The sequence below is a fragment of the Podarcis melisellensis genome (assembly GCF_964234715.1).
Source record: "Podarcis melisellensis genome assembly, chromosome: 10".
NCBI lineage: Eukaryota > Metazoa > Chordata > Lepidosauria > Squamata > Lacertidae > Podarcis > Podarcis melisellensis.
This window is the reverse complement of record NC_138542.1, coordinates 1,563,265-1,590,195: the sequence shown is the minus strand read 5'-3', so window position 1 is coordinate 1,590,195 and position 26,931 is coordinate 1,563,265. Positions and strand designations below refer to the sequence as shown.

General features: G+C 43.3%; 1 protein-coding gene across 4 annotated transcripts; it reads left to right on the top strand.

Moving 5' to 3' along the window:
- Positions 1–3,039: 3,039 nt before the first annotated feature.
- NUDT5 (nudix hydrolase 5) lies at positions 3,040–26,054 on the top strand. 4 transcript variants are annotated; one of them, XR_014172314.1, is made up of 9 exons: positions 3,040–3,183; positions 9,916–10,023; positions 13,441–13,508; positions 14,337–14,389; positions 15,290–15,397; positions 17,813–17,908; positions 18,951–19,052; positions 21,846–23,551; positions 25,709–26,054. XR_014172314.1 is itself a non-coding variant. In XM_081927900.1 (9 exons), exons 2-9 carry the CDS (start codon positions 9,961–9,963, stop codon positions 25,816–25,818), a joined length of 654 nt encoding a protein of 217 aa, XP_081784026.1. In that variant the 5' UTR covers positions 3,047–3,183; positions 9,837–9,960; the 3' UTR covers positions 25,819–26,054. The 4 variants fall into 4 exon arrangements, 1 of the variants encoding a protein (XP_081784026.1); XM_081927900.1 differs by having other exon boundaries at positions 3,047–3,183; positions 9,837–10,023; positions 23,498–23,551; XR_014172315.1 differs by having other exon boundaries at positions 3,049–3,183; positions 9,837–10,023; positions 21,855–23,551.
- The last annotated feature ends 877 nt before the right edge of the window (positions 26,055–26,931 follow it).

Sequence of the window (26,931 nt, the reverse complement as noted above, 5' to 3'; positions counted from 1 at the left end):
ACCCTTGCCAAGGACGGGCTCCGCACCTGCCTGGTGTGATTCAGAGGGGACCTTTGATTCCCACTTCACCCATTGAGTAAGGTTATAATATAATAATAATAAAAAAATAATAATTTATTACTTATAGCCTGCCCATCTGGCCAGGCCTCCCCAGCCACTCTGGGCAGCTCCTAACAGAATATTAAAAACACACGAAAACATCAGACATTAAAAACTTCCCTAAACAGGGCTGCCTTCAAATGTCTTCTAAAAGTCTGATAGTTCTTTATTTCCTTGACATCTGATGGGAGAGTTCCACAGGGTGGGCACCACCACTGAGAAGGTCCTCTGCCTGGTTCCCTGTAACCTCACTTCTCGCAGGGAGGGAACTGCCAGAAGGCCCTCGGCGCTGGACCTCAGAGTCCGGGCTGAATGATGGGGGTGGAGACGCTCCTTCAGGTATACAGGGCCAAGGCTGTTTAGGGCTTTAAAGGTCAATGCCAACACTTTGGCTTCATTTAGGTGTTAAAAAGCATGGGGTAGAGGATGGAACCCTGAGGCACCCCACAAGTGAGAGCCCTGGGGTCTGAAGACTCATCCCCCAGCACCACTATGTGGACACAGCCCAGGAGGAAGGAACTGAACCACTGTGTAACAGTGCTCCCAGCTCCTCTTGGCAGTCCAGAAGGATGTCATGGTTGATGGTATCAAAGGCTGCTGAGAGATCCAGCAGAACTAGGAAACAGCTTTCACTCTTGTCCCTAGCCCGCTGGAGATCATAGCCCAGCGCGACCAAGGCAGTTTCAGTCCCATGATGAGGCCTGAATCCTGATTGGAAGGGATCCAAATGGTCCGCATCCTCCAGGCATGCCTGGAGTTGTTCAGCAACCACCTGCTCAATCACCTTGCCCAAGAATGGAAGATTTAAGACTGGATGATAGTTCAAATTTTTTTTTAAAGAAGCGGTTTAATAACCACCTCTTTCAGCAGGTCTGGGAAGGCTCCCTCACAGAGGGAAGCATTCACCACCCCACGGATACCGTCACCCAGCCCTTCCTGGCTCTCTTTTATAAGCCAGGATGGGCAAGGATCAAGGAGACAGGTGGTTGGTTTTACTTGTCCAAGGAGCCTGTCCATGTCCTTGGAGGTAACAGATTGAAATTGACCCTTGACTAGACAGGACTCTAGACATGGCCCTGCTCCCATGGTGGAGTCTACCTCTTTCTGAATCCAACCGACTATCTGAAAAAAAAAACTGCAAAATCGTTGCAAGAGATCTTGGGGTCCTTACCAGGCCCCAGTGGCAAAGGTGGTTCCATTAAATTGCAAACCACCTGAAAGAGTCTCCTGCTGCTGTTTTCTGCAGATGCAATAGAGGCGGTGAAGAAGGTCCTCTTTGCTGTTGCTATCACCACTTGGTAGGCTTGACGTTGAGCTCAAACCTGTGTCCGGTCAGATTCAGAATGAGTTTTTCACAACCAGTGCTCTAGCCGTCTCAGCAATTGTTTCATCACCCTCAGCTCTGGGGGAAACCACAGGGCTGTCTGGGCTCCATGCAATCAGAGAGGGCGCTTCGGAGCCAGACAGTCGATAACCCTGGTTAACTCCACATTCCAGCAGGCCACCAGGGAATCGGCTGAAAAGCCATCAACATGATGGTTGATTTGACCCTTCACCCCCCATTGTTTTTGATGTAGATCTTCATTCTTCTTCCCTGGTGGGAGAAGACACCATTTTGTGGTTCACCTCAGGTGCCAAAATATCCTTAGCCAGCTGTGGTTGTGGGGCAGGTACAGACCCAGTTGTAAGATTTAGGACAGACTAAAGGAAGCACTTTTTCTCCACAGCACATAGTCATCTAGTGTTATGAATTAGAAGACATCCTAAATTCTGAATCAAGCTAGTTAACAGGATTTAATTAAGGCATAGAGTGTTAAAACTATGCTAGACCCATATGTGAAATTTGAGCTGTGTATTGTACACTTCTAACCCTCAAGAATCAGCTTGTGTCAAAAGCTATTTAAGCCAAGATTAGTCTCCTGCGTGAGCCAGTAGCCTCTGGGTATTGATCAACAGCAAATCTCATTTGCAAATGAGTGGGGCCCCTCTCTCCCTCAACTGATAGTTTAAAAGACAAGTCCAGTGTTATAGGTTATGGCTTTTAAGGATTGGAGTTAGGAGTTATGCATGGAGATACTGCAATGGTCTGAATATACGTTGCACCCCCAAATAAGCTGCACCTTTAAAATTCAAGGGAAAAAATACAATACCCAGATATAAGCTGCTCCCTTGGCCAGCGCTGACTTTTTTGGGGTGCCCTAATCACCCTGATGCTCAAACCAACCAGTGGGTTGGGGGTGGCACTGGCACTCGGTGTCCCGCTCCCCAAGCCGGCACCAACGCTCGCTTCCGAGTGCACAGTGTGCCCGCCTCCCAGCACTACTGCCCTGGATGAGGGATGGGGGCGGCTGGCACCGGCGTCTGGCACCCTGCTCCCCAGGCAAGCGCTGGTGTTGGACCCCTGCAACAGCCTCCCCAATGCTGCTGCAATGAAGGGGGCGGCCATTGCTGGAAACCCCAGGAGAGGAGAGGCCTCTTGTGCTCTCGTCCTGCTTCCCCACAAGAGGCATCTGCTTGGCTGCTGTCAGAAGAGGATCCTGGGCTAGGTGGGCAACTGGCCGGATCCAGCAGGGCTCTGCTTATGTTCGGGTTGGAAAGTGGAGCCGCTCCAGCGGGGGCTCACTGCTGCAGTCACGGAGAAGCCATGAGCACACAGACGCAGTGTGTTAAATGGGCTTGTTTGTTTTTTAAAACACTGAACCAAAAGTTTCCCAAGCACTACGCAAGACCCGAATGGGGAAGAGCACGAAGTGGGGGAAGGGCGGCCAAACTGAAATCCTGCGCTCCCCATGGTTATCTCTAGAGGGCGCTCTCTTCCAAAGTGAACCCGAAGCTGCTTCACCGAGTGCGAGTCTCGGGGCCCTCCGAGCGCAAGACCAAAGAGCGGCGCCGGAGGCTCCGAGTGCGCCTGCGTAGCCTTTAGCCTCCTTTGGACTTCTGCCTCGCGGCGCCGTAGAAGCGCGGAGCTCATTGGTGGAGCCGCCAGGCGCGCCCGGCCGACGTGCCGCTCCCCCGGCGCCGCGCGCCAGCCAGTCAGAAGCGCGGGATTGGAGGAGGCGCTTCCCCCGCCCGGCGGGCTCTGAGGTGAGGCGCGCGCCCGGCCGACCCCTTTCCCTCTCGCTTGGCGGGGGTGGGCTAGATGACCCTCGAGGCCTCCTGCCCGCCCCACGTTCTGCCACCCGGACTGCAGAGCTGAATCGCCCCCTCAGTTCGGAGCCCCTCGCTGCTCCTCGGGAGGAAAGAGCACAGTCTGCGGGGGCGATTAGGCTCCCCGTCGAAAAACGGAAGCAGCCTCCTTCCCGGGCCTCGGGCCAGGATCCCCTCCAGGCGGGTCTGTCGCCGCTCCCTTTCCGTGGTCTCCTCCTGAGGCCGAGGGGCCGCCGGCCCCGCAGATCAGCTCTGAGCGAGGGCCGCCTGGGGGTCTGGATGCGTCCCCGGGTTCATCCCCCAGGAGGACTGACTAGGCCTCCTTTTGAACGGGCACCACAGGAGGGATGTCTCGCTTCCCCTGGAAAATAAATGCTGCAAAAATAAGAAAATTAATATGAGGAAAAAATGGGGTACATACAGTGAGTTGGTGACTAAGGAAGAAGGGAAGTGGAAACTGAAACCATATTAAAAGAGTATACATATGATTGGCTGCACTATCGTCAGGTAAATGAAATATTTAAAAAAGATTTGAAGGAGAAAGGTTATGTAGAAAAGGAATCAACTTACCAAAAAGAGATATTAAATAATGAATACAAAATTCTGTCAAAAATGTATAAGATATTGCTGGAATGGCATACTAAGGATGAAGAGGTTAAATCGGTAATGATACAGTGGGCAAAGGATTTTGGGTATAATGTTCAATTTGAGGAATGGGAAAGATTGTGGAAAGAGAACATGAAATTTACAGCATGCACATTGTTGAAGGAGAATGTAATGAAAATGTTTTATAGGTGGTATATGACATCTGTAAAATTAGCTAAGATGTATAAGGTCGATAACAAATGCTGGAAATGTAAAGAGAAAGAAGGGACGTTCTTTCATCAGTGGTGGGAGTGTAAAAAAGTTAAAAGTTTCTGGGAAATGATTTACAACGAGATGAAAAAAATGTTAAGATATACTTTTGTGAAAAAACCCGAAGCTTTTCTTTTAGGGATGATAGGAACGGACATAAGAAGAAAAGACTTCAAACTTTTCCAATATGCAGTAACGGCAGCCAGAATCCTGTTGGCCCAGAAATGGAAACAAGAGGAGATACCAACGATAGAAGACTGGAGATTAAAACTAATAGACTATCCGGAACTGGACAAACTAACCCGGAAAATTAGATACACTAAAGACCAAAAGTTCATCGAGGACTGGGGAAAATTGGTTGATTATCTGAAGAATATCTGTGAGATTTATACAACGTTAGTGGGTTTACAAGAGGCACTGTAAAAAGACAAACAAGTATTGTTTAAGGAAAATAAGGGGACTAAGGAGCAACAATGACAATATTAAAAAGAGGGAATGCGTTATAAAGATAGAAAAATGGATGACTTGCAAAGACACTGAGGGAAGTCCTAAACAGACACAATTTGTTGAATTTGGGTTTAAATGTATAATTGTTGGAAAATTAATAAAAATTTATTTTAAAAAAATAAAAAAGCAGAACTAAGATTGCAGCTTTATATATATTTTATAACAAATTTTATTAATTTTTCAGTTTATACATCTCAAAATAAACATTTTACATAATACCATGTAACAATTGACTTCCCTCCTTCCCATTTCATAGTTCATTTTACTTATCTATCATTCCTGCATATTTTACTATAGCCAATCTAGTCGTTTCTCCATTTTACATCCTTCATATATTTACCATACTGTTCACTTTATCTAAATGCTACCAGCATTTTAAATTGTACACTTATTTTCTAAATATTCAGCAAAAATGCTCCACTCTGGAGCAAATTCTTCTTGCTCTCTTATCTATAGGTTACTGCTGCTGCATCCACAAATTCTATCATCTTAAGTTGACAATCTTCCTTACTAGGGATCTTTCTCACTTTCTATCTTGGGGCTAGCAAAATTCGAGCCGTCATGGTTGCGTACATAAATATTTTTTTTTTGACAACTGGGAACTTCAGACTGAAGTATTCCCAACAAAAAGACCTCAGTTATTTTCAGGGAATGTCGTTTTAAACATTTTTTTAAACTCATTGTAGATAATTTCCCAATAGCCTTTAGCCTTTTTACATGTCCACCACATTTGAAAAAATGTTCCTTTTGTTTCTCTGAATTTCCAACACAGACCTGATCCAACTTTGTACATATTGACCAACCTAGGGTAAAGGTAAAGGGGCCCCTGACCATTAGGTCCAGTCGTGACCAACTCTGGGGTTGCGGTGCTCATCTCACTTTATTGGCCAGGGGAGCCAGCGTACAGCTTCCAGGTCATGTGGCCAGCATGACTAAGCCGCTTCTGGCGAACCAGAGCAGCGCACGGAAACACCGTTTACCTTCCCGCTGGAGCGGTACCTATTTATCTACTTGCACTTTGATGTGCTTTTGAACTGCTAGGTTGGCAACCTACTCAGGGTTAAATACTATCTATGCATCATTTTCATATACCGTAATTCCCTTTTGAAGCATAACATGCAGTACATTTCAAATCACTCCCAGATTTCTCCCAGAGGTTTAGATCTATGTTATGCCCTATATCAGGGGTCAGCAACCTTTTACAGCCATGGACCGGTCCACCATCCCTCAAACCATGTGGGCCGGAATATTTTTTTTGGGGGGGGGGGATGAACGAATTCCTATACGCCACAAATAACCCAGAGATGCATTTTAAGTAAAAGCACACATTCTACTCATGTAAAAATATGCTGATTCCTGGACCGTCCGCAGGACGGATTTAGAAGGCCATTGGGCCCTCGGCCTTAGGTTGCCTACTCCTGTCCTATATCCATTCCCCAGTGTGTCATTGAAGCTTTGGCTAACTTGTCTTTCATTTCCCATTCTAATAATAAGTTATACACTTTTGACAATAATTTATCCTTATTCCATAATCATTCTCTTTCAGACTCTGAGCTTTGATCTGGAAACCCTCTGTTTAAACAAAAATTGCCCTTTTCCCTTATGGGGTGTCCAAGAGCCCATAAAGAGTCCTTATGTAGGTTCCCTATTGGTAGGAGAAAATAACAGGCCAACCAGAGAATATTGAGAAGTAAAGCAGCTAGTAAGCTTGATCTTTATTGATCTGTTGCAACAGGGTGCTCCCCTCACCCGCAGGAAAGGAGGAGGAACCCAGAACAATGGCGCACAAGCCCTTATAAAGACTTTTGAAATTGCCACCCTGTTGATCAAGACCACCCCCAGAAACATCATACACACATCACAAAAGGGGTGTAACCTAAGACCTCAGCTACATCATACCTACATCACAGATAAGGCGGTCTAAAACAGAAATTTGAATGTTGTTTTCCTCCTGTCATTGTTTATCTCCTGTCTGGCAGGTTACTTGATTGGATTGCCTGGAGAGCCTGGCCAGTCTTTTGTAATGATAAATGTGAAAGGATCATTGGGCACGAGTGATCATGCTCTTCTGAAGTTTACTATACAGCGGAAAGGAGCAGCCAAGCATACTAGGACTCAATTTCTTGACTTTAAGAAAGCCGACTTCATAAAACTTAGGGAAGTGCTGGGTGAGATCCCATGGACAGTAATACTAAAAGGAATGTCCCGGCAGACTGGAGGAGGGCAAATGTCCCTATTTTCAAAAAGGGGAAAAGAGAGGACCCAAATAATTACCGCCCAGTCAGTCTGACATCAATACCAGGGAAGATTCTGGAGCAGATCATTAAGCAAACAGTCTGTGAGCACCTAGAAAGGAATGCTGTGATCACAAATAGTCAGCATGGATTTCTGAAAAATAAGTCATGTCAGACGAACCTGATCTCGCTTTTGACAGAATTACAAGCCTGGTAGATGAAGGAAACGCAGTGCACGTAGCCTACCTTGATTTCAGCAAGGCATTTGACAAGGTGCCCCATGATATTCTTGTAAAGAAGCTGGTAAAATGCGGTCTTGACTATGCTACCACTCAGTGGATTTGTAACTGGCTGACTGACCGAACCCAAAGGGTGCTCATCAATAGTTCCTCTTCATCCTGGAGAAGAGTGACTAGTGGGGTGCCACAGGGTTCTGTCTTGGGCCCGGTCTTATTCAACATCTTTATCAACGACTTGGATGATGGACTCAAGGGCTTCCTGATCAAATTTGCAGATGACACCAAACTGGGAGGGGTGGCTAACACCCCAGAGGACAGGATCACACTTCAAAACGACCTTGACAGATTAGAGAACTGGGCCAAAACAAACAAGATGAATTTTAACAGGGAGAAATGTAAAGTATTGCACTTGGGCAAAAAAAATGAGAGGCACAAATACAAGATGGGTGACACCTGGCTTGAGAGCAGTACATGTGAAAAGGATCTAGGAGTCTTGGTTGACCACAAACTTGACATGAGCCAACAGTGTGACGTGGCAGCTAAAAAAGCCAATGCAATTCTGGGCTGCATCAATAGGAGTATAGCATCTAGATCAAGGGAAGTAATAGTGCCACTGTATTCTGCTCTGGTCAGACCTCACCTGGAGTACTGTGTCCAGTTCTGGGCACCAAAGTTCAAGAAGGACACTGACAAACTGTGGAATTTGCTGCCAAGGAGTGTGGTGGAGTCTCCTTTGGAGGTCTTTAAGCAGAGGCTTGACAACCATATGTCAGGAGTGCTCTGATGGTGTTTCCTGCTTTGCAGGGGGTTGGATTCGATGGCCCTTGTGGTCTCTTCCAACTCTATGATTCTATGATTCTATAAATACTTAGTTCCTGGGCCATGTCACAGGCTCACACCCTATTCATATCTTAAATGTGTCCTTAAAACAGGATTTGTGAGGAAAGAGACAATGGGGAGGTTTCCCACTTTGGCCTTGCAGAGAAATCATTTGCTCAGTTTGGGAATCAATATGGTTTCAGGTCGCTCTTCCTGTGCTGATCTATGTACGTGCTTGGTTGGTATACTTATGAACATTACCATATATCTAAGACCTCAACATTCCTATCACACCCGTTTTTTAAAAAATCTAATTTAAACATATTATATATTTGATGATACTATAACCAATCCTTAATTTGGCTCCTTACTTCTTCCATTGGTTTCAATCAAGGTTCACTCCCTGTAAATTCCAACAGATCTCTATGTAGCCCATTGTATGTTTATGTTAATTCCCTTAATTGTGATTGCTTCAGTGGGCGAGTACTGTTATTGCAGCTTTAATACCTGTTTAGTAACTGCATTCAGAATTTCCCTGATGCTTTGGGGCTGTAAAAATATGCAGGAATTCACTTTGTTTGTTCTAGGTCATTACACTGTAGGCTACAGTACAAAGGGGCACTCTGTGTCTTGCATTTTAAAGTTGCAACTAATTTTGTGAGGGGCTTCTAAAATTTCAGTACTGTATAAAGCAACCCCACTTGTTTTCAGAGAGGTTTCACTCATATTAATTTAATTCTTTACTTTCTTTTATCTTTGTCTCACAATTTTTCATAAAATTCACTTAATTTTGGTGCTTAAATTGATACTCCAGTACCAGTTGGCATATATTATATGGTTGTTGCGATCAGAAATCATATTTAAAAATTATGTCATGGTGCAATACTATGTTCTCATGCTTGAATCTCTTCAGCTATGTTGGTTGTTTATATTCTTTCAACTACTGTATATGATACTTTTGACAGTATCAAAGTCATCTTGCTACCGTAATTTGTACCCATTAATCATCATAATATAAGTAACAAAGTAGTCAGGTACTTCAAAAGTATAGAATTAATCCTCAGTGAGGGGTGGGGCAAACTGTAAATAACAGCTTTGCATTGCCCAGGTAGGTTTTTAAAATACCAGTTTTTCCAATGCTAGATTATAAATTTATTAAACTCTCTTAATATCTTCTCTTTGGTAATGTGAACAATTTAATTTTATTTGTTGCTGCTTTAGTTTATTTTATTTTTGCTTTAATTTGCTATACTAGTTTATATGCTTTATATTATTATTATTATTATTATTATTATTATTATTATTATTAACCTTTTTGTTTCTCATTACACTGTGATCTGCCCTGGCAGCATCAGGCTGCATGCACATCATACGTTTAAAGCACATGACTGCTTCCAAATAATCCTGGGGACCGTAATTTACCCCGGCAGAGCTATGATTCCCAACACACACTTAATAAACTATAGTGCCCAGGATTCTTTGGGGACAAGTAATGTGCTTTAAATGTATGCACACAACCTTAATTTATGTCAAATTAGATAAATTAGGTAAATCATAGGACATTTAGTATTGGAAGAGAGAGCTACAATTAAAAGAATCTTAAATTTAAACAATTAATTGGTTAAAGCTGCATAGTTATATTAAATTTAGAATATATGTCCTGCTACTTTAGGGAGCACATTTTAAAACAAGCAATTAAAAGGTTTTTAAAGTATTACTCAGTTGCTAGAATAAATATTGCAATCCTCATTTTTAATCTTAATTGTGACCTGGCTTGTCTTCTCATCTGGTTTGGACTCTGAGGCAACATCCTGTTGCTCTTATGTTCCATTGAGATGAAGGCAGACTCTTTCACCAATGAATAACCAGTCTCTAGTTAGCCAGTATGTTACTTGTCTGATCTGGAGTCTACATTTTGTGTTTATATTTGCTGCAGGGTTGACTTGTTAATTTAGAATGAAAAGAATGAATGGTCTGACTTGATCCTGAGGGCAAATATTGACTCTGGTTTGTAGTTAGGTGGACTTTGTGCTTGAGGTGACAGACCAACATCACTGAAAATGGAAAAGGAAGCATCTGCTGAAGCTCGGAAAACCACCCAAGAATCTATAGTTAAAGAAGAGGTATGCAATGTTTCTTTGCTTTTTGGCATGTTATTTTGAAGTAACTTAGTTATTGTGATCAAATACTGGGCTTAGTATTGCATAATATTGTATGCAAAAGCTATGTATCCTACTGTGATAATGGGAAAGCAGCAAGACTTAGCAAGACCATTTCCTATCATCCAGAGATCTTGCAATTCCAACCTTTTGTCAGGATAGCTGTTTTGCTTTGGGAGGTTATTTTGTCTAGGTACCAAAAGTTTGGAAGCTGTTATGAGATGAGTTAGAAATAAGAAAGCATATGCATCCAAGTCCTTATAGTGTATGTCTGCACTGCAGTTATAAACATAACCACATTTAATCAATCAATTCATATTTTTAATTTTCTTTTATACTTATATTCCGTTATTCACCAAATGGTTCAAGGGTGGGTTGCAAACATAGGGAACAAGTTGTACTGAACACAGCCCAGCTTGCTTTTGAGCAAACATGCATCACACTGTCCCAATGAAATTAATGGCAATCTAATGCTCTTCAACATGACCTTAATTGCTCTGAAGACGTTTGTGTTATATTAAGTGAGTTGTGCGTTGGTAATCAAATTTCTGTTGATTCTCAAGAATCAAGAGCAGGGTTCATGGAGTTCCTCACGTAACATCCATCTGACTTCTTGATGTGTCTAGTAAGATGGGACTGCCTCAGTGTGCAGAAATCTGGTGTCCATTAGAGGGACTTGTTAATAATCTGTAATCTTTTTCATGCTTGGCTTCCTCTTAATTGATCTTCTTAACCTCTTGCTTGCCTGGGGCATTTTGGCCACTTCAGTCCTGCTACATTTGATGGCCCACGTAATGTCCAGTTTACCTACCTTTTTCCGCCTATCAATCACATGCCCGTGGGTTGCTGTGAGTAGTTGGGGTAATGATTTAAGTTTGTGTCACAACAGTGTAGAGGGTCACAATAAATCTCTAGTCCTTCATATCTTTTGTGTAACGTTGTGTAACATTGCAAACAATTGCTCAGTCATTACAGGTCTGGTGTGAGTGTGTCAAGTGTGACCATGGCAGAAGAGGAATTTTATGTTTTTTCTCCCACTTAATGATTAAGTTGTTGTTATTTACTACATTCTAGGCAACAGTTCTCTGGAGAGTCCACAGATCTAAACCATTTTAAAATAAACTTAATTTCCACAAAACCTTATTTCTGAGTTCAGCATAGCCTCCTGTTACTTATGAAATCAGCTCAATAGCTCTTTTCTCATGGTGCTGCTTATATGCCTTTCATTTGTACCTCTGAATGTACCTATAACCACAGTTATTGATACCTAACCATACAGTCATAGGTATGTTTACCTGGAATTTAGTCCTAGTACATTCAGTGGGACTTACTCCCAGGTAAGTGTGCATAGGATTGTAGCCCTGAGCTCCTACTCACTTGCCTTTTCCTGTTGCCTCTCCTTTTGATTCCTGCTGTTCCTTGTTATTGTTGTCTTCTTTTCTCTTTTTTTCCTTCTTAACTGCAGTGCCTCATTCTAAAGTCATGAAGGATTGCTGTGGCTCAATGGCTTCCTTCCATTCCACACCTGCTCTGTCAATAGATAAAGCATTGGTGTGATGTCCTTGGGGTCCTACAATAACGCCCTGGCTTCTATGGGTCACTGGGTAAGCCAAAGTAACTAGGTGTCTAGTAACTCAGGTTCACACTCACCATAAAATTATCCAAAATACACTTCTGTCAACACCCACTGAAGTGCAGAATAGTAGGACTTTCCTAAGTATGTTCATCTGTGCAGATAAAAGCAAAAACATGAGGTGGAATTCAACCAGACCACAATTCATCAAGAATTTGAACCAACTATTGTATTTATCTAGAAAAGTCATTTGGTGGAAGGGGTAGCCAACTTGATGGCCACCTGATATTGTTGGACTACCACTACTATCAGCCCTACCCAGCATGGCCAGTGTTGAGGGGTGATGGGAACTGTAGTTCAGCATCTACAGGCCATCATGTTGGTGAACTCTACAATAAATAGGAAATAATGTTTCTGCCTAATGCACCGACCCAACATATCAGACTCCCTGCTCCACTATCAGCCTTTGTTCCGGGTCCTTTTCACCTGACTCCTCCAACTGTCATTCTTAACTAACACTCCTTATTTGCCACTCACCTTGATTCTACCCACCATTTTGTCTCACTCTTCACTTCTCTTCTCCCACACATTCTTCTAATAGAACTAGTACTAAAATTCTTCTCTCCAACAAGAATGTAAGAACCACCTTGCTGGATCAGACTGAAATCCAGCTGATTCCAGCACTGTTTGCCAACAACTAGAGATAACAAGTGAAAGCTCACAAAGGTGGTGGCCGTTTGTTCATTGAGTGTGGTGTGCAATAAGCAAAAAACAAAATTAAAATAATTTGGGCATCTTGAAGGGACTGCTGCTGTTTAGGTCACACAGATCCGGTGTTTCAGTCTCATCACAGTGTGAATTAAGAGCAGAGTACTCTTGAATTTGGTTTCATACCATTCCGCCTTTGTTGGGCAACCTTTGCTTTGAGAGAAAATGCAAGTCCATTTCATAGTGTAGTGGTGGGTGACCTGTGGCCCTCCAGATGTTGTTGGAATCCAACTCCCATCAGCCTCAGCTAGCACAGCCAGTGGCCAGGAATGGTGGGTGCTGTAATGCAGCAGAATCTGCAAGGTCAGAGGTTTCCTATCCCTGCCATAGTAAGCAATTCTGTATTTGGTTCACTTGAGGATTTTTCCCTTGCCTTTGATTGAAATTCTAGTACTCTCTGTAGAAAATGACCATGTTGTAAAAAGAACAGTGCCAAATTATTCCATATATTGTTGATTCAGTTCGTTTTAAAAAATGCCCTCAATAGTTAATGTTCGTAAAGATTGCTTCCTGTTCAGGGCATATGATCCTTTTCCAAGAGCACATGAGAAAATTATAGAGGGCTCCCTTTACTTTGAACTTGCACACATCTCTGTCTTCACAGCAAATAGTTCTTCATTCATTTAATGTAATGCAAATACTTTGGTAATGCCTACCATTTTGGAAATGGCAAAACAGCAAAACTATTGTCTTCCTTCATCTATGAGTAAAATCCTGCCATTACTGAACTGAAAGAGAATGCTGATGATGACTTCAGTTTTCCATATTAGCTGTAACCACAGTGGAGGCAGTTTTCATAGTTGTTCCAAATCATCATCTTTGTGGTGAAAATAAAGGGGTCGTAGTAGATAGGTCGATAAAGATGGTCAACCCAGATTGCAGCAGTTTTGGAAAAGCTTGAATCCTGCTTGCTAATTTTCCATGGGCATCTGATTGGCCACTGTGAAAACAGGCTGCTAGACTTAGATGGGCCATTAGCCGGACCCAGCAGGCTTTTCTTAAGTTTTCAAAATGTTGTAAGTGATTTTTTCCCCCTCAAGACGATTGCAGAAAGAAAATGGGTGAAGCTTGAGCAGACAACTTACATTGACCCTGAAGGTCAAACAAGGTAATAATTTTTACCTATTAGCTGTTTTCTAAACCATGGGGGTTTTAAATAGTGTTCTAAGGTAAAGGGACCCCTGACTATTAGGTCCAGTTGTGAAAAGTAAAAGTAATCTACTTGAGAATCTTGTCTTTCATTAAAAAGAAAGAAGAAAGTTTCTCATCTATTTGCATAAGTTTTCCTGAAAGTTTTTAGCAATGCCTAATGTATATTGGAGGTTCCTAGCTGAGAGTTGGGTGGGCCCCTTTGTGAGACAAGGATTAAGATCTACTTTTGAGAGAGGGATTTGTCTTTTCTTTGCTCTTTTTATTTAGATTTGTTTTTTATTGTATGATGACAAAGTTTCATAAAAAATTATGGGGGGGGGAGAGAAAGTAAGAGCCGAGGTTGCTCAATATTTCTAGTGCTCAGAGGTCAGGACTTATGATCTGGAGCTTCTTCCTGTGACTAGTGAAAGCAGAATGAACTATGCAACACTGGGAAGAAATGCTGCATTGATTGGGCAAAAAAGAGGTCACATTTGTTTGCATAATTTATTCCAGCTGCAGAATTCTGCATTTGTTAGAGTCACTTGGTGCATACCTTTGATTATTATTTTTTAACATTTTAACGTTTTTTTTAGCATATACTCAGCCTTGATTATGCTTTGAGAGATTTTTGTCATGAAGGAAAAAATTTCTCTGTGACATCAGCAAGAACTCCGTTCTTGAAGTGCCTTAGGATGTAGAGTGAGGTATTATAACAGTAATAATGATTAACATCTCATTTTGGGAACCAACATGTTTACATTGACATCTATCTTCTTCCCATCTCCTCCTTTCTATTTAATAGAGTATGGGAATCTGTGAAGCGTACTACCAGAAAAGAGGGGGTTTCTGCTGATGGTGAGCTAGTCTTTACATTGACAAACACAAAACACCTGTTACTTCACTGGCTGCTGAGAGTCTCCTAATGTTAGATAAGCTGGGGACATACATGAGAGAACACCAATATATATGGGAATATTGATTGTTGAGATTATTGGTCCTTCACCAAATTTCAGGCAAGTATTTTATCGTCGTTGAAATTTATAATAATTATAATGATGGTTTCCATTTTCATTCAGTAGCTAGTGGTTCATAATAGTGGCTGTATGTGTGAACAGGCCCCCAGGCATGCCCTCAAAGCTAAGTGACCTGCCAGTCTTCCCTTCCCCACCTTTTATCATCAGAGCGTGGAAAGGAAGATGCAAAACAGTGTGGTCTAGTACCCGCTTGGATACTTGTGGATAGTAGGCCACAGCAGCACTGTTAAGATGGTTTGAAAACGGAGCCATATGAATTTCCTAAACTAATGTTTATTTCCAGTTGTGTTCTGGAGAATCCTGGTGTTCATTAAAAGCTTCTTTAGGGCTATAATCAGGAATGGCAGACTGGCTTCTCTGATGGACAGCTTGCCACCTATTCCAATCTTCCCCTATGATTGGCAGCTGCAGTGGAGTGTTGGATGGTTATCTTCTCCATTCACCTATGTGGATGGTATGACCCAACAGGTCAAACCAAGCACCTTATGTGAACTGAGGATATGCCCTAAATCATCTTCCAGAATCCTCTGCAACATTCAGGGCTTCCAAGTAGATACTGAAATTGTTCGCTCAAGGGAGAAAGTGTGAAAACCATTACTCTGAAACTGATAACATGGGCACAACCATCAAGCACACTGCATGAGATACCTTGAGTGAGTTACTGATCTTTGTCTGTTTCAGTGCAGCCATGTTTTTGCAAGTTCCTTCTCTGTATTGGCAGGTGTTGCTGTTATTCCAGTGTTGCAAAGAACTCTTCACTATGACTGTGTTGTCCTTGTGAAGCAATTTAGGCCTCCCATGGGAAACTACTGCTTGGAATTCCCTGCAGGTAGGTGGTTCACCTCAGCTTCCTTGTTAATTTTAAGGTAAGGCTCTAGGTAAGGCTCTTGCCATTGTGAGAGAGGCACCAGCTGTTTCTTGGGATGCTTATATGTTTGGAAATAGGCCACAAGTCCTGTGTTGCAAACGCCTTAGGATAAATTCTTTCAGTGGTATTGCACCCTGGACATATCTGCACATTACTATTTCTGATTTTATCAGAATTAATGCCTTGTAAATAGGAATGGAGAACTTTATTTGGTGTGCCCTTTTAAGTGAACAGGCCTATTTTACACCTTCCTGACTAAGACATAGATTAGAACACAATTATCCTTTTGATCTTGCACTTCTCTGAACTTTGCAATACATTTTTTTTGTTGGGGGGGAGTCAATGTGTAAAAATGTGTATTTTAGGATAAAGTGCATTCAGAAAGGCATTCATTGAGGAAAAATACATTTAAATATGTTCTTATATACAAGTTTTTTTAAAAAAGAAAATCAGAGCTGAATGTGGAAAGTGGATGGAAGACACTTACAAATAAACCCATGCCAAATTGATAGGGACAGAAATGGGCTGTGCATGTAACAAGAGCCAGACTAGGAAGTAATTGCTTAAAACAGTTAAGAGCAGCAAGGAATGTTGAGAGGGAAGGTCAGCTTTCACTTTCCTCCCCTTCACACTTCTTTTTGGCAAACAGGCCAAGTATTGTGTAAGATACATGCATTTGTCCTACAGATCTAGTCTGGTATGGAGCCTCAGGATTCTAAACATGCCCCCATAGTCTGTACTCTTCACAACTTGTGTGCCCCATCCTGTGAAGAATCTTGCTGGTATCATTATGAGGAGATTGGCTTTTTAATGCATATGTATAATGCATTTATGGACGCGGGTGGCGCTGTGGGTCACACCACAGAGCCTAGGACTTGCTGATCCGAAGCTCGGCGGTTTGAATCCCCGCGACGGTGTGAGCTCCCGTTGCTCAGTCCCTGCTCCTGCCCACCTAGCAGTTCGAAAGCACGTCAAAGTACAAGTACCGTATTTTTCTCTCTATAACACGCAGATTTTTTCTCCTAAAAAGGAAGGAGAAATGTCTGTGCGTGTTATTGAGCGAATGTGTGGTCCCTGGAGCCGAAAAATCAGGCAAAAATCAAATTGCACGTCACGGAGAAGGGAAACCTGAAAAGAGGAAGTTGCTGCTTTCCTGCATTCTGCCTCAGGGTCTTACTGCCCACCCGCTTGTGTTTCGTTGCTGTGTTTGCTCAAACAGAACAAAGAGCAGGCAAATCCCCTCCCCTCCAGGCAAGCAGAGGGAAAGCAGAGCGTCCTTCCTTCTAATTCCTCTCCGTGCTCCTCCGGCGCAGGCAGCCAGAAAACATGCAGGTGGGAGAGAGAGAGAGAGGGAGGGAGGGAGGGCTGGCTGGCTTGGGTGGGGGGGGGGGAGGAAACTTTTGCCTTTCTTTCCTCCCTCCCGTTAAATCCCTCTCCTGCATTCTTAGCCAGCTGCTTCTCTGCACACCCCTCTCGTGCTCCTTGTCCCTTCTGTGTTTTTCCTTCCCTCCCCACTTAAAACGTGGTTACAAAGCACAGATCCACAGGGATCCTCAGGATCTTTGCATTGGGTCACCCCAAATTCACCATCAGATCACATAGCATGTCCATGGCTACAGCCTGCACCAAAAAAATCACGCACCCACTGTTGCCTGGGGCTGCAATGGTGCAAAAACGTGGTTACAAAGCACAGATCCACAGGGATCCTCAGGATTTTTGCATTGGGTCACCCCAAATTCACCATCAGATCACATGTCTGTGGCCACAGCATGAAGCACAAAAATGATACATCCACTGTTTCATTCAGAATCCCCCCCCCCTGTTTTCCTCCTCTAAAAACAATGTGCGTGTATGGTCAGGTGCATGTTATAGAGCGAAAAATACAGTAGATAAATAGGTACCGCTCCGGCAGGAAGGTAAATGGCATTTCCGTGCGCTGCTCTGGTTTGCCAGAAGCGGCTTAGTCCTGCTGGCCACATGACCCGGAAGCTGTATGCTGGCTCCCTCGGCCAATAAAGCGAGATGAGCGCCGCAATCCCAGAGTCGGTCACAACTGGACCTAATGGTCAGGGGTCCCTTTACCTTTACCTATAATGCATTTTAATAATTAGAGTAGTGATAGGGAGAACCTGTGGGCCTATAGATGTTGTATGCCAGCTCTCATCATCTCTGATCGTCAGTCACTTTGGCTGGGGCATATGGGAGTTGTAACAAAATTCCGAGGGCGCCAGATTCCCCATCCATGAATTAGAACATTTATCTTGCCACTAAGTCTTGTGCTTTCTTCCTAGCGATGCCAATGTCGTCACCCCCCCACCAAAAAAAAGTCCATTTACCATTGCTGATCTTAGTTACAATTCAACCTTTACATCACAGGTCTAATTGATAGCAATGAAACCCCAGAAAGTGCTGCTTTACGTGAGCTGGAGGAAGAAACAGGATACAAAGGGGAGATCCTTGAATGCTCTCCAGGTAACTTCTGTATTTTGTCTTGACTGTTTGGATGGAAAATGTTGATGCATGTCCTTTTATGGAGCACTTTGGAATGCTCAAAGGTCTTGCAGTTGGAAATATCAAACATAACTGCCATACCATAAATGCTGTCTAATTATTTTCTAATAAATGCATGCTGGAACATTTCACCAGTGCAAAGAGGCATGCCCTAGCAAACTCTGGGCATACCTATGAAGGTGCTGATGTAACTGGTCAGAACACTTGCAACATTTGGGGCTTTTCAGCTGAGAAAAAGGGAGAAGGGAGGGACATGAGGAACCTTATGTGGGTAAAGTGGATAGGGAGAAAGTTTGTTCCCCCTCCTCTCATACCAGAGCCCAGGATTATTCAATAAAGCTAAGTGGTTAGAAGCTGAGGACAGAGGAAATGAAGTACTTTCCCCAAAGTGAGCCCATCCTAGAAGGAAAACTGATCTTAAACCTCTGCTGCCTTGCAGGATATTTTGGGGAGAAGAAAGGGCTAAGGTGTAAATCCTACACAGATTTGGAGCAGAGTCTCTAAGATGGTTGGATGGCGCCTTGTCTGCCTCCTCCTGGCAACTCCTGCAGCCAAGCTGGTGCCAAATGTCTTGCTCCGCTTTCCTTTGAACCACATCAGTGAGGCTGAGATGGGAGTCTTGTTATCTGGGCAGCCCAGGGCCTCCAGACACACTGCCCAGGCTTGCTCCCCAGAGAGGTCACTTGAGTGCTGCTAATGTAGCGGTTTGCCTACCCCCAGAGGCACACACATTGTCTCTCAAGACAGATGGATCCCACCAACAACTGGTTGTTGTAAAATGCTTGGCTATCTAGTTTCTGAATTCCACGTATTTCTCTGGCTTGCTGGAACTAGAGGATCTGAGTGTATGCACAGTGGTCCCTAGTCTTCGGTGGCACATTAGAGTTGTTTATCTAGTTCTTAATTAGGAGCAGATTCTGTGATATTCCTTCTGTGTCTTTGAGAACAAATGTGTATTTATTAGCATGTCAGACGAATAACTGAAGAATGATGCTTTCTGTAGCTTTGTGCTTGGATCCTGGATTGACTAACTGTGCATCACACATTGCAACAGTCACCATTAATGGAGATGTTCCTGCCAATCTGAAGCCCAAACAAAAACCAGGTGAGTCCACCACTTGATATAATCTTATCTTATTCTTGTATCAAAACATTTTCAGTGTCCTATTTGAAACACCCTGTATTTATACACATATATTCAAAGTGAAATTTCTGTTCATGTTGGTGTCTTTCTGCAAGGAGCCAAACATAAATCCTCAATATAAGAGTTGTCAAAGTTATACCTAATAGCCAGAAAGCAGGAGTCATTGTGTGCTTTAGGGGAAATACTGTAGTAGCATTTTTGTGGACTGTCCTATTTACAGGAGGCAAGTGAGGCTTGCACAGTTTGACTACTGCTCCACTTTAAAAGCATATATAGTATGATTAACACATTTTAAAAAAGGATCTCCAGGCTCTGCAGACTGAAGTTGTGCCCTTCAGAGTTCCTCCACTACTTGGCACAGTGGTACCTTGGGTTAAGAACTTAATTTGTTCTGGAGGTCCATTCTTAACCTGAAACTGTTCTTAACCTGAGGTACCACTTTAGCTAATGGGGCCTCCCGCTGCTGCCGCGTCACCACCACGCGATTTCTGTTCTCATTCTGAAGCAAAGTTCTTAACCCGAGGTACTATTTCAGGGATAGCAGAGTCTGTAACCTGAAGCGTCTGTAACCTGAGGTACCACTGTACAGAAATACAGATAAGATATGACTGGCAGAATCCGAGATCTGGGAGAAGAATCAGTGGAAGAGGATTGGAAGAAGTTTAAAGATTATTTGCAGAAGCACTGCAAAGTTTATGGATGTTAAAACAATGTTGGATTTGGAAATAATATGGCATTAGTGATATAGCTTAAAAAAGTATGCAAAATGTAATAGAAAAGGAGGAAAGACTAAAGTTATATTATGTCGAAAGTAAATAATAATTTAAAGGTGTTTAAGTATAAGGAAAGGGACGCGGGTGGCGCTGTGGGTAAAACCTCAGCGCCTAGGACTTGCCGATCGTCAGGTCGGCGGTTCGAATCCCCGTGGCGGGGTGCGCTCCCGTCGCTCGGTCCCAGCGCCTGCCAACCTAGCAGTTCGAAAGCACCTTCGGGTGCAAGTAGATAAATAGGGACCGCTTACCAGCGGGAAGGTAAACGGCGTTCCGTGTGCTGCGCTGGCTCGCCAGATGCAGCTTGTCACGCTGGCCACATGACCCGGAAGTGTCTGCGGACAGCGCTGGCTCCCGGCCTATAGAGTGAGATGAGCGCACAACCCTAGAGTCTGGCAAGACTGGCCCGTACGGGCAGGGGTACCTTTACCTTTACCTTAAGTATAAGGAGGAAAGATTGGTGACATAATAGAATGAACTTAATAATTAGAAATGAGATTTGAAAGAGGGTAAGGATTTGCTGTATCTGATTGGGTAAAAAGGTAAAGGTAAAGGTACCCCTGCCCGTATGGGCCAGTCTTGACAGACTCTGGGGTTGTGCGCCCATCTCACTTAAGAGGCCAGGGGCCAGCGCTGTCCGGAGACACTTCCGGGTCACATGGCCAGCGTGACATCGCTGCTCTGGCGAGCCAGAGCTGCACACGGAAACGCCGTTTACCTTCCCGCTGGTAAGCGGTCCCTATTTATCTACTTGCACCCAGAGGTGCTTTCGAACTGCTAGGTTGGCAGGCGCTGGGACCGAGCAACGGGAGCGCACCCCGCAGCAGGGATTCGAACCGCCAACCTTTCGATCGGCAAGTCCTAGGCGCTGAGGCTTTAACCCACAGCGCCACCTGTGTCCCCTGATTGGGAAAAGAGGAACACAAAAAAGGGAGGCGTGAGGAAGTCAAGAAAGGAAGTTAATTAAGTATGATTCTAAAAGTTGGAGTTTTTATGTTTTGTATTGGGTTGAGTGGAATTTTTCTTTATTGTATTTTCTATTCTAGTGTTTTGATATGTTTTATGTTTTATGTGTATCTTTGACTATGTTTTATTTCCTTTTACTTTCTTTCTATCTTTGTGGTGGTTTGTGTTTTTTCCTTTTTGTAAAACCTAATAAATATATTTAAAAAAAACAACCCCCCCCCCAGAAATACAGATAAGATAAGAAGCAAAGTAGTATGGTAGCTCTTAAACTGTCTGGGAGCTGCATAAGCCTAAATTCAAGAAGGTGCAATAGATATTAAGAGTCTGCCTCCCCCTTAGTCTCACCCCCCCCTTTAGCTGCATGGGAAGAAGGGTTCAGTATGTGGGGATCCAGGGCAGGGGGCTTCCTTGCTCTGAGGGAAGCAGCTACTGTTTATCTAGTAGGGAGCTGTGGAGATTGAAGAGAGGAGCCTTCGGGGGCAGAAGTGGAGGCATCTTGGGTGTTCTGAGCCAGGGGAATGTTAATATAAGTAAATGTGGTGGCAGGCATTGTGGCAAGGCTGTTTAGGAAGAGGCGAAACTGAAGGGTTGAGCTGTGTGGGGTTGCTAGAGACAGAAAAGTGTCCAAGTGTCCTGGAGCATTTAGAGAGACAATTCAGATAAGTGGATTTAGGCTTAAGAAGTAGAGCACACCAAGAAGGCTGGCTCATGATGTCATGCATGCTGAGTACCACTTTCCACCCTCCATGTGTGCAGCACAAACATCTGCACGTAGGGAGCCTTTGCACATGTTTGCACTGTATATGCAGGCACTAGGGACTGTACCATGCAACAGCAGGACTACTGGATCCAACCCTGATCCTGGCTGCTCCATTCAGGAGCATTAGCAGCTATATAGGACTATGTTTCAATAATATTGTGGATAAATTGTTCAGCAAGGAAGTCTGATATCAGAGTGAAAAACAGAAGTATCTAGAGTCACAAACCTTAATTCCCATTGTGTTTATGCTTTGTTTTGTATATGCAGAGGAAGGAGGTACGTTGTCTGCTTAAGTTCACTATGGCTGGCATCACAGATAAGTATGCTAGATACTTCTGAATATTTCAGTGTAGTTTTGGCTCAATAAAGCCCTTTTGTCTTTTAAGTTCAATAGCTATTTCTTTCTGGGTCACCCTACCTTATTTCAGTAACACATTGAGTAGTATAGAATTTTTAAAATGTAGACTGGTGTATTAAAAGAAGTTAATCCCATTTAGCATGATCTGCAGGAAAGGGATCCAAAATCAATTTCCTTAAAAATAAAAGTTGGGAACAATGGGTTGGATCCAAAAAACTGAGTGGAAAGAAAGCAAGACACTAGCACTGTTCTCCAAATGGGTTGACACAGCCTGAGTAGTCGACCCAAACTTTTGCACCGCTGCTCTTCTTGTATGTGATGTCACACTGAGCTTTGGAGACACCTAGGAAAGTTGATGGGATTGTACAGACAAGCCCTTGCCTCTTTTTCACTCTGCGGTGGCAGGGGAGGACATGGGTTTGACTGTTACACAAAGCTCAGTGTATAGATCTTTGGCTTGTAGAGTATGGAGGAATCTCCCAGACTTTACACTGCCTTAGGAAAGGCTTGAAAAGCACCGAGATCTTTTCCAGAGAAATTACCCACTGTCTCCTAGTGTGGATGAAGAGGTGATCTTGCTATTACCACTTCTGAGGTGACAGATATATTTGCATAATTCCACTTGTGTAAGAGTTCATTACACACTGCTATAAGTTCTCATGCTTCCATTTGTGCAAGTTTTTTGGATTTACCTTCACTTTTATTGCATAACCCTGAAGGTAGAGGTGCAAAATAGCCCTTTTGTTGTTAAGTTGCTTTGAGACTTTTTTATGAAGTGACTAAGAAATAATAATAGTAATAATGATGATGATGATGATGTTATTGTTATTCTGTAAGTGGGAGACACATTCCATGAGCAGAAGGACTTTTATTTGGATCCAGTCCCATACTTCATGCAACTAAGTTTTGAACTAGGGAAGAGATGAGGAAACCTGTGACCCTCCAATTATTATTGGACTACAGTGCATACCAGCCCACATGGCCAATGGTCAGGGATGATGGGAGATGTAGTCTGATAACACCTAGAGGGCCACAGGTCCACCCCTCAGAACTAAAGTTTCCATTATTTCTAGGATAGTGTTTTCGCAGGTAAAAATCAACAGACCTCAACTGCAATGTTGTGATCTCCTTTTAACCGAGGAGTCAGAAACTGGTGACGCCTCTGACTAACCTAGTCCCCCAAATCCTAGTTCATGTGTACCATAGAATAACTGCCTTCAATATTGGCAATAGAACACCTCTTTCTGATTCCTGGTGACCCAAACACTTGCCACTGTCTACCTCTGCCCACCCTTACTCAACACTAGGGGGAGTAAGCAGTTTTTTGCAGAAACAGCTGGCCTTGGGTGGAGGAGCGAAGTACTGTGAAAAGGAGGCATAGTCATGTCAGCATAACATGAATGGGGCTGGTTGTAGCTCATTGGCTTTTCTTATAAGTTTCAGTATATGTGAAACTCATCTTATTTTCAGCTTTAGACTAAAAGGGGAGTCACCTTGTGGAATAGAGTAGAAAATATGTAATGCGTAATTTTCTTTCTTTCCCCTCCCTCAGAATTTGTAGAAGTTGTTACACTACCAAAGAATGATTTATTGCAGAGAATTGAGGGTAAGTACCATCACTGAAGAATAGATTCATGAAAATTGAAATGGTGGCAGAGTTTGCAAAGTCAGGGCCTTCTAAAAGGATTTTCTGAGAATGAAGCATATTTTTCTTGAATGCCAGGGAAGATTCCCAATAGGAGACCTATTTCACTACCTGCATCAGTCTTCTGATCAGGGATGCTTAGCTACACCTACATATTACCCTCCAAAATACCACAGCAAACCATTATTTCATTCATACATCCTTGAAAACTTGTGAAGTAGATGGTTGAGGCAGGATTTCATGTCCCTGTGGAACTGCACCTATTAGCTGCATCACTGGCAAGAAGAACAGACCTGCTTGTGAGCATAGCAAAACTGAAGGGGGGAGGAGAGAAGCAAGACGGACAGGAACAAATAAAATACATAAAATATACAATATGGGGGGGGTCAAAAGGAGTGGAGGAGGTAACTGAAAACCCTGAGAGGTAAAAAAAGACTGTGTGTGTGAGTGGTTTAGTCATTGGCCGTATTTTTTAAAAAGAGGCCTGAGTTTAAAAAGGAATTTTAAGCATTAGATCAAGTGTTTTGCAAAGGGCTGTTCTCTCCTGTGTTTCCCTCTGCTGTCTTTCCTCCAAACCACTATAGTTCCTTTAAAAAAGAAACAACCTCAAGGATTTTAGAGCCAAACTGCATCATCAATAGAATGATATGGCTGAACTCTTGAGGTTGGGGGTGGGATGTCTGGCTGCTCTGCCAGCTTTAAAACAAAACAGCAAAGTCTTCCTGCGTCGGGAACAGGGGTGGGAAACCTTTTGGCTTGAGAGCCACATTTCTTTTTGGGCAACCTCACAAAAGAGGGTGATGAAATGACTGTGAATGTTACCATTGTACTGCAGGCTGGATTCTACACACGCTCTTCTCTGACCTCCAGCCAGGCAAGCAAGAGTTGGAGGTCAAGGATTTTCCAAATTCATGATGGAGGGGATGCATCCCAAAGGCCAGCTAGGGAGGCCTGGAGGTCAGCATTTGATTCTCACTGCAGGCCTGAGATTCCTCATCCCTTATATGGAAAATCAGGGGAAAGGCATGGTGGATTTTTTAAAATCTAGGGTGCAATCAGACTTGTTTTTCCTCCTTCTGCAGCATTAAGAGGTACAGCCCAAGAGCTGTATTACGCTGTTCTGCCTTATAACAGTGTGGGGGGGGGAGTGTGCACTCTCCTCTGTATCGCTGTTCTAGTGGTCATCTTACTCAGTTTTATATGACTTTAAGACCAAACATCTTGGTAAAATTTAAGTACAATTGTACCTTGGAAGTCGATCGAAATTTGTTCCAGAAGTCTGTTCGACTTCCAAAACATTTGGAAAGCAAAGCACGGCTCCTGCAGCCAATCGGAATCTGCGGAAGCCCCGTCGGACTTTAGGCTTCCAAAAATAGTTTGCAGACCGGGACAGTCACTTCCAGGTTTGTGGCGTTCGGGAGCCAAAATGTTCGAGACTATAGTACGACTATGGTAATATTCTCCTGACAATTTAAGATCACACAATTCAGAGAGAGTTGATTATTTATTGTTGTTGTTGATTGAACTTGGTGAGAACTACCCAGAAAACTTTGTTGATTAGGCAGTTGGTTGGACAGCATGGCCTTGGTTACCAAATCCTGGCTCTGAATGCAGGGTGGCACACAGTTGTTGTCGTTATGTCCTGACTGCTCCGTGTGTGGTCTGCCAGGGAGTGTGGGAAGCAATGGCCAAGGCTGCTCCACTCACTTTCTGGCAGACCACCCATGAGAAGAGCATATGATTATCTTTGCAGATTTGCTTTTTCGCAACTACCACATTGCAGAAGGTGCACGTAAAACCAAGTTGAACTCAGATACAGTAGTTTCAACAATGTTAAGTGCATACAATGCAAAGTTTTGTGGCCTGAAAGCAGAGTGTAAAAAAAATAGCTCAGTCAGTACAGCCTAAGACGTGATCTCAGGGTCCTGGGTTTGAAGCCCCACATGGGGCAGAAGATTCTGGCATTGTAGGAACCCTTGTGGTTCCATCCAACTCTACGGTTCTATTCTAACAATACACGTTTCCTCAACATATGTGTGACTTGTGTTCTTTGGAACATTGGGATTAAACCAGTCTTGCTTATGCTACTTTAACAAAATATTTATCTATTTTTTCCAGAGCTGGTGTCAGAGGAGCACATGATAGTCGATGCAAAAGTATATGCTTATGCCTTGGCACTGAGGCACGCAACAGATCAGCCATTCCAAGTGCCATTTATGAAATTCTAAGACTGCTTAGTTGTTTGGAAGGATGTTCCTGTATTGAGCTAAGGCAGCATTTCTTTCCTGTGACAGTCAACAAGCTGAATGAAACAGTAAGCTTTTTCTAAAAAAAGAGAGGACAGTTTATAGCAGTCTAACTGGCCTGTTTGTTGAAAAGAAAGAAACAATTTCACTTAATTCAATTTCTGTATCCAATTAACTGGAGATTTCCTGAGAAAAATAAATCTCTTATTGCCTTCTGACAGGGTATTGTTCTTCTTCTATTGTCTTAGAAATTCTGAGCCCTGAAATTAGTGTGAGCAGAAAGACTAGCTTTCTGAGGGGCTGGAATCTGGCTTATTTGTAAATCAGGTATTACTTGTTTTTTCTCCCTAAGCCAAGGGCCTTAGATGGAAATAGGAAAACAATGTACAGTGGTACCTCGGGTTAAGAACTTAATTCGTTCTGGAAGTCCGTTCTTAACCTGAAACTGTTCTTAACATGAGGTACCACTTTAGCTAATGGGGCCTCCTGCTGCAGCCGCGCCGCCGGAGCACGATTTCTGTTCTCATCCTGAAGCAAAGTTCTTAACCTGAAGCATTATTTCTGGGTTAGCGGAGTCTGTAACCTGAAGCGTATGTAACCTGAAGCATATGTAAGCCGAGGTACCACTGTAAATGCTTTCCTGAAGCAGCTGCATGCATTTGATAATTAGCTTCAAATTGCAGGGTTTCATCAAAGGTGTCCTAACGAGTAGTTACAGAACAAGGAGAACTTCCGTTTCAAAGCTACTAGCCTAGATTTCATGTCCAGTAATTCTAAGGTATGGATAAGAAAAGTCTCATGCTTCCATATCTGGTAGCTGAAGGCTGCACATTTCTGATCAATATTATCACTGGAGGAAGTTGTAATGGTTCTAGGGGTTGCTCGTGCGTAAATCGGCGCCACACCTGGCTGGGTTGCCTGAGTGAACCCTTTCTGTCCGGACAGCCACTCACCCGTGGCTGTCTCAGTCGCTGGCAGAATCCGTCAGTGGGTGTTTCCTGAACTTCTTCCAGCAACGAAGCTCTTTGACGCCTAGTCTCCGCCTACTCTCCCTGCGTGGAAGCCTTCTGCGCAGGGAGGGTGTGGGCAGCGGAG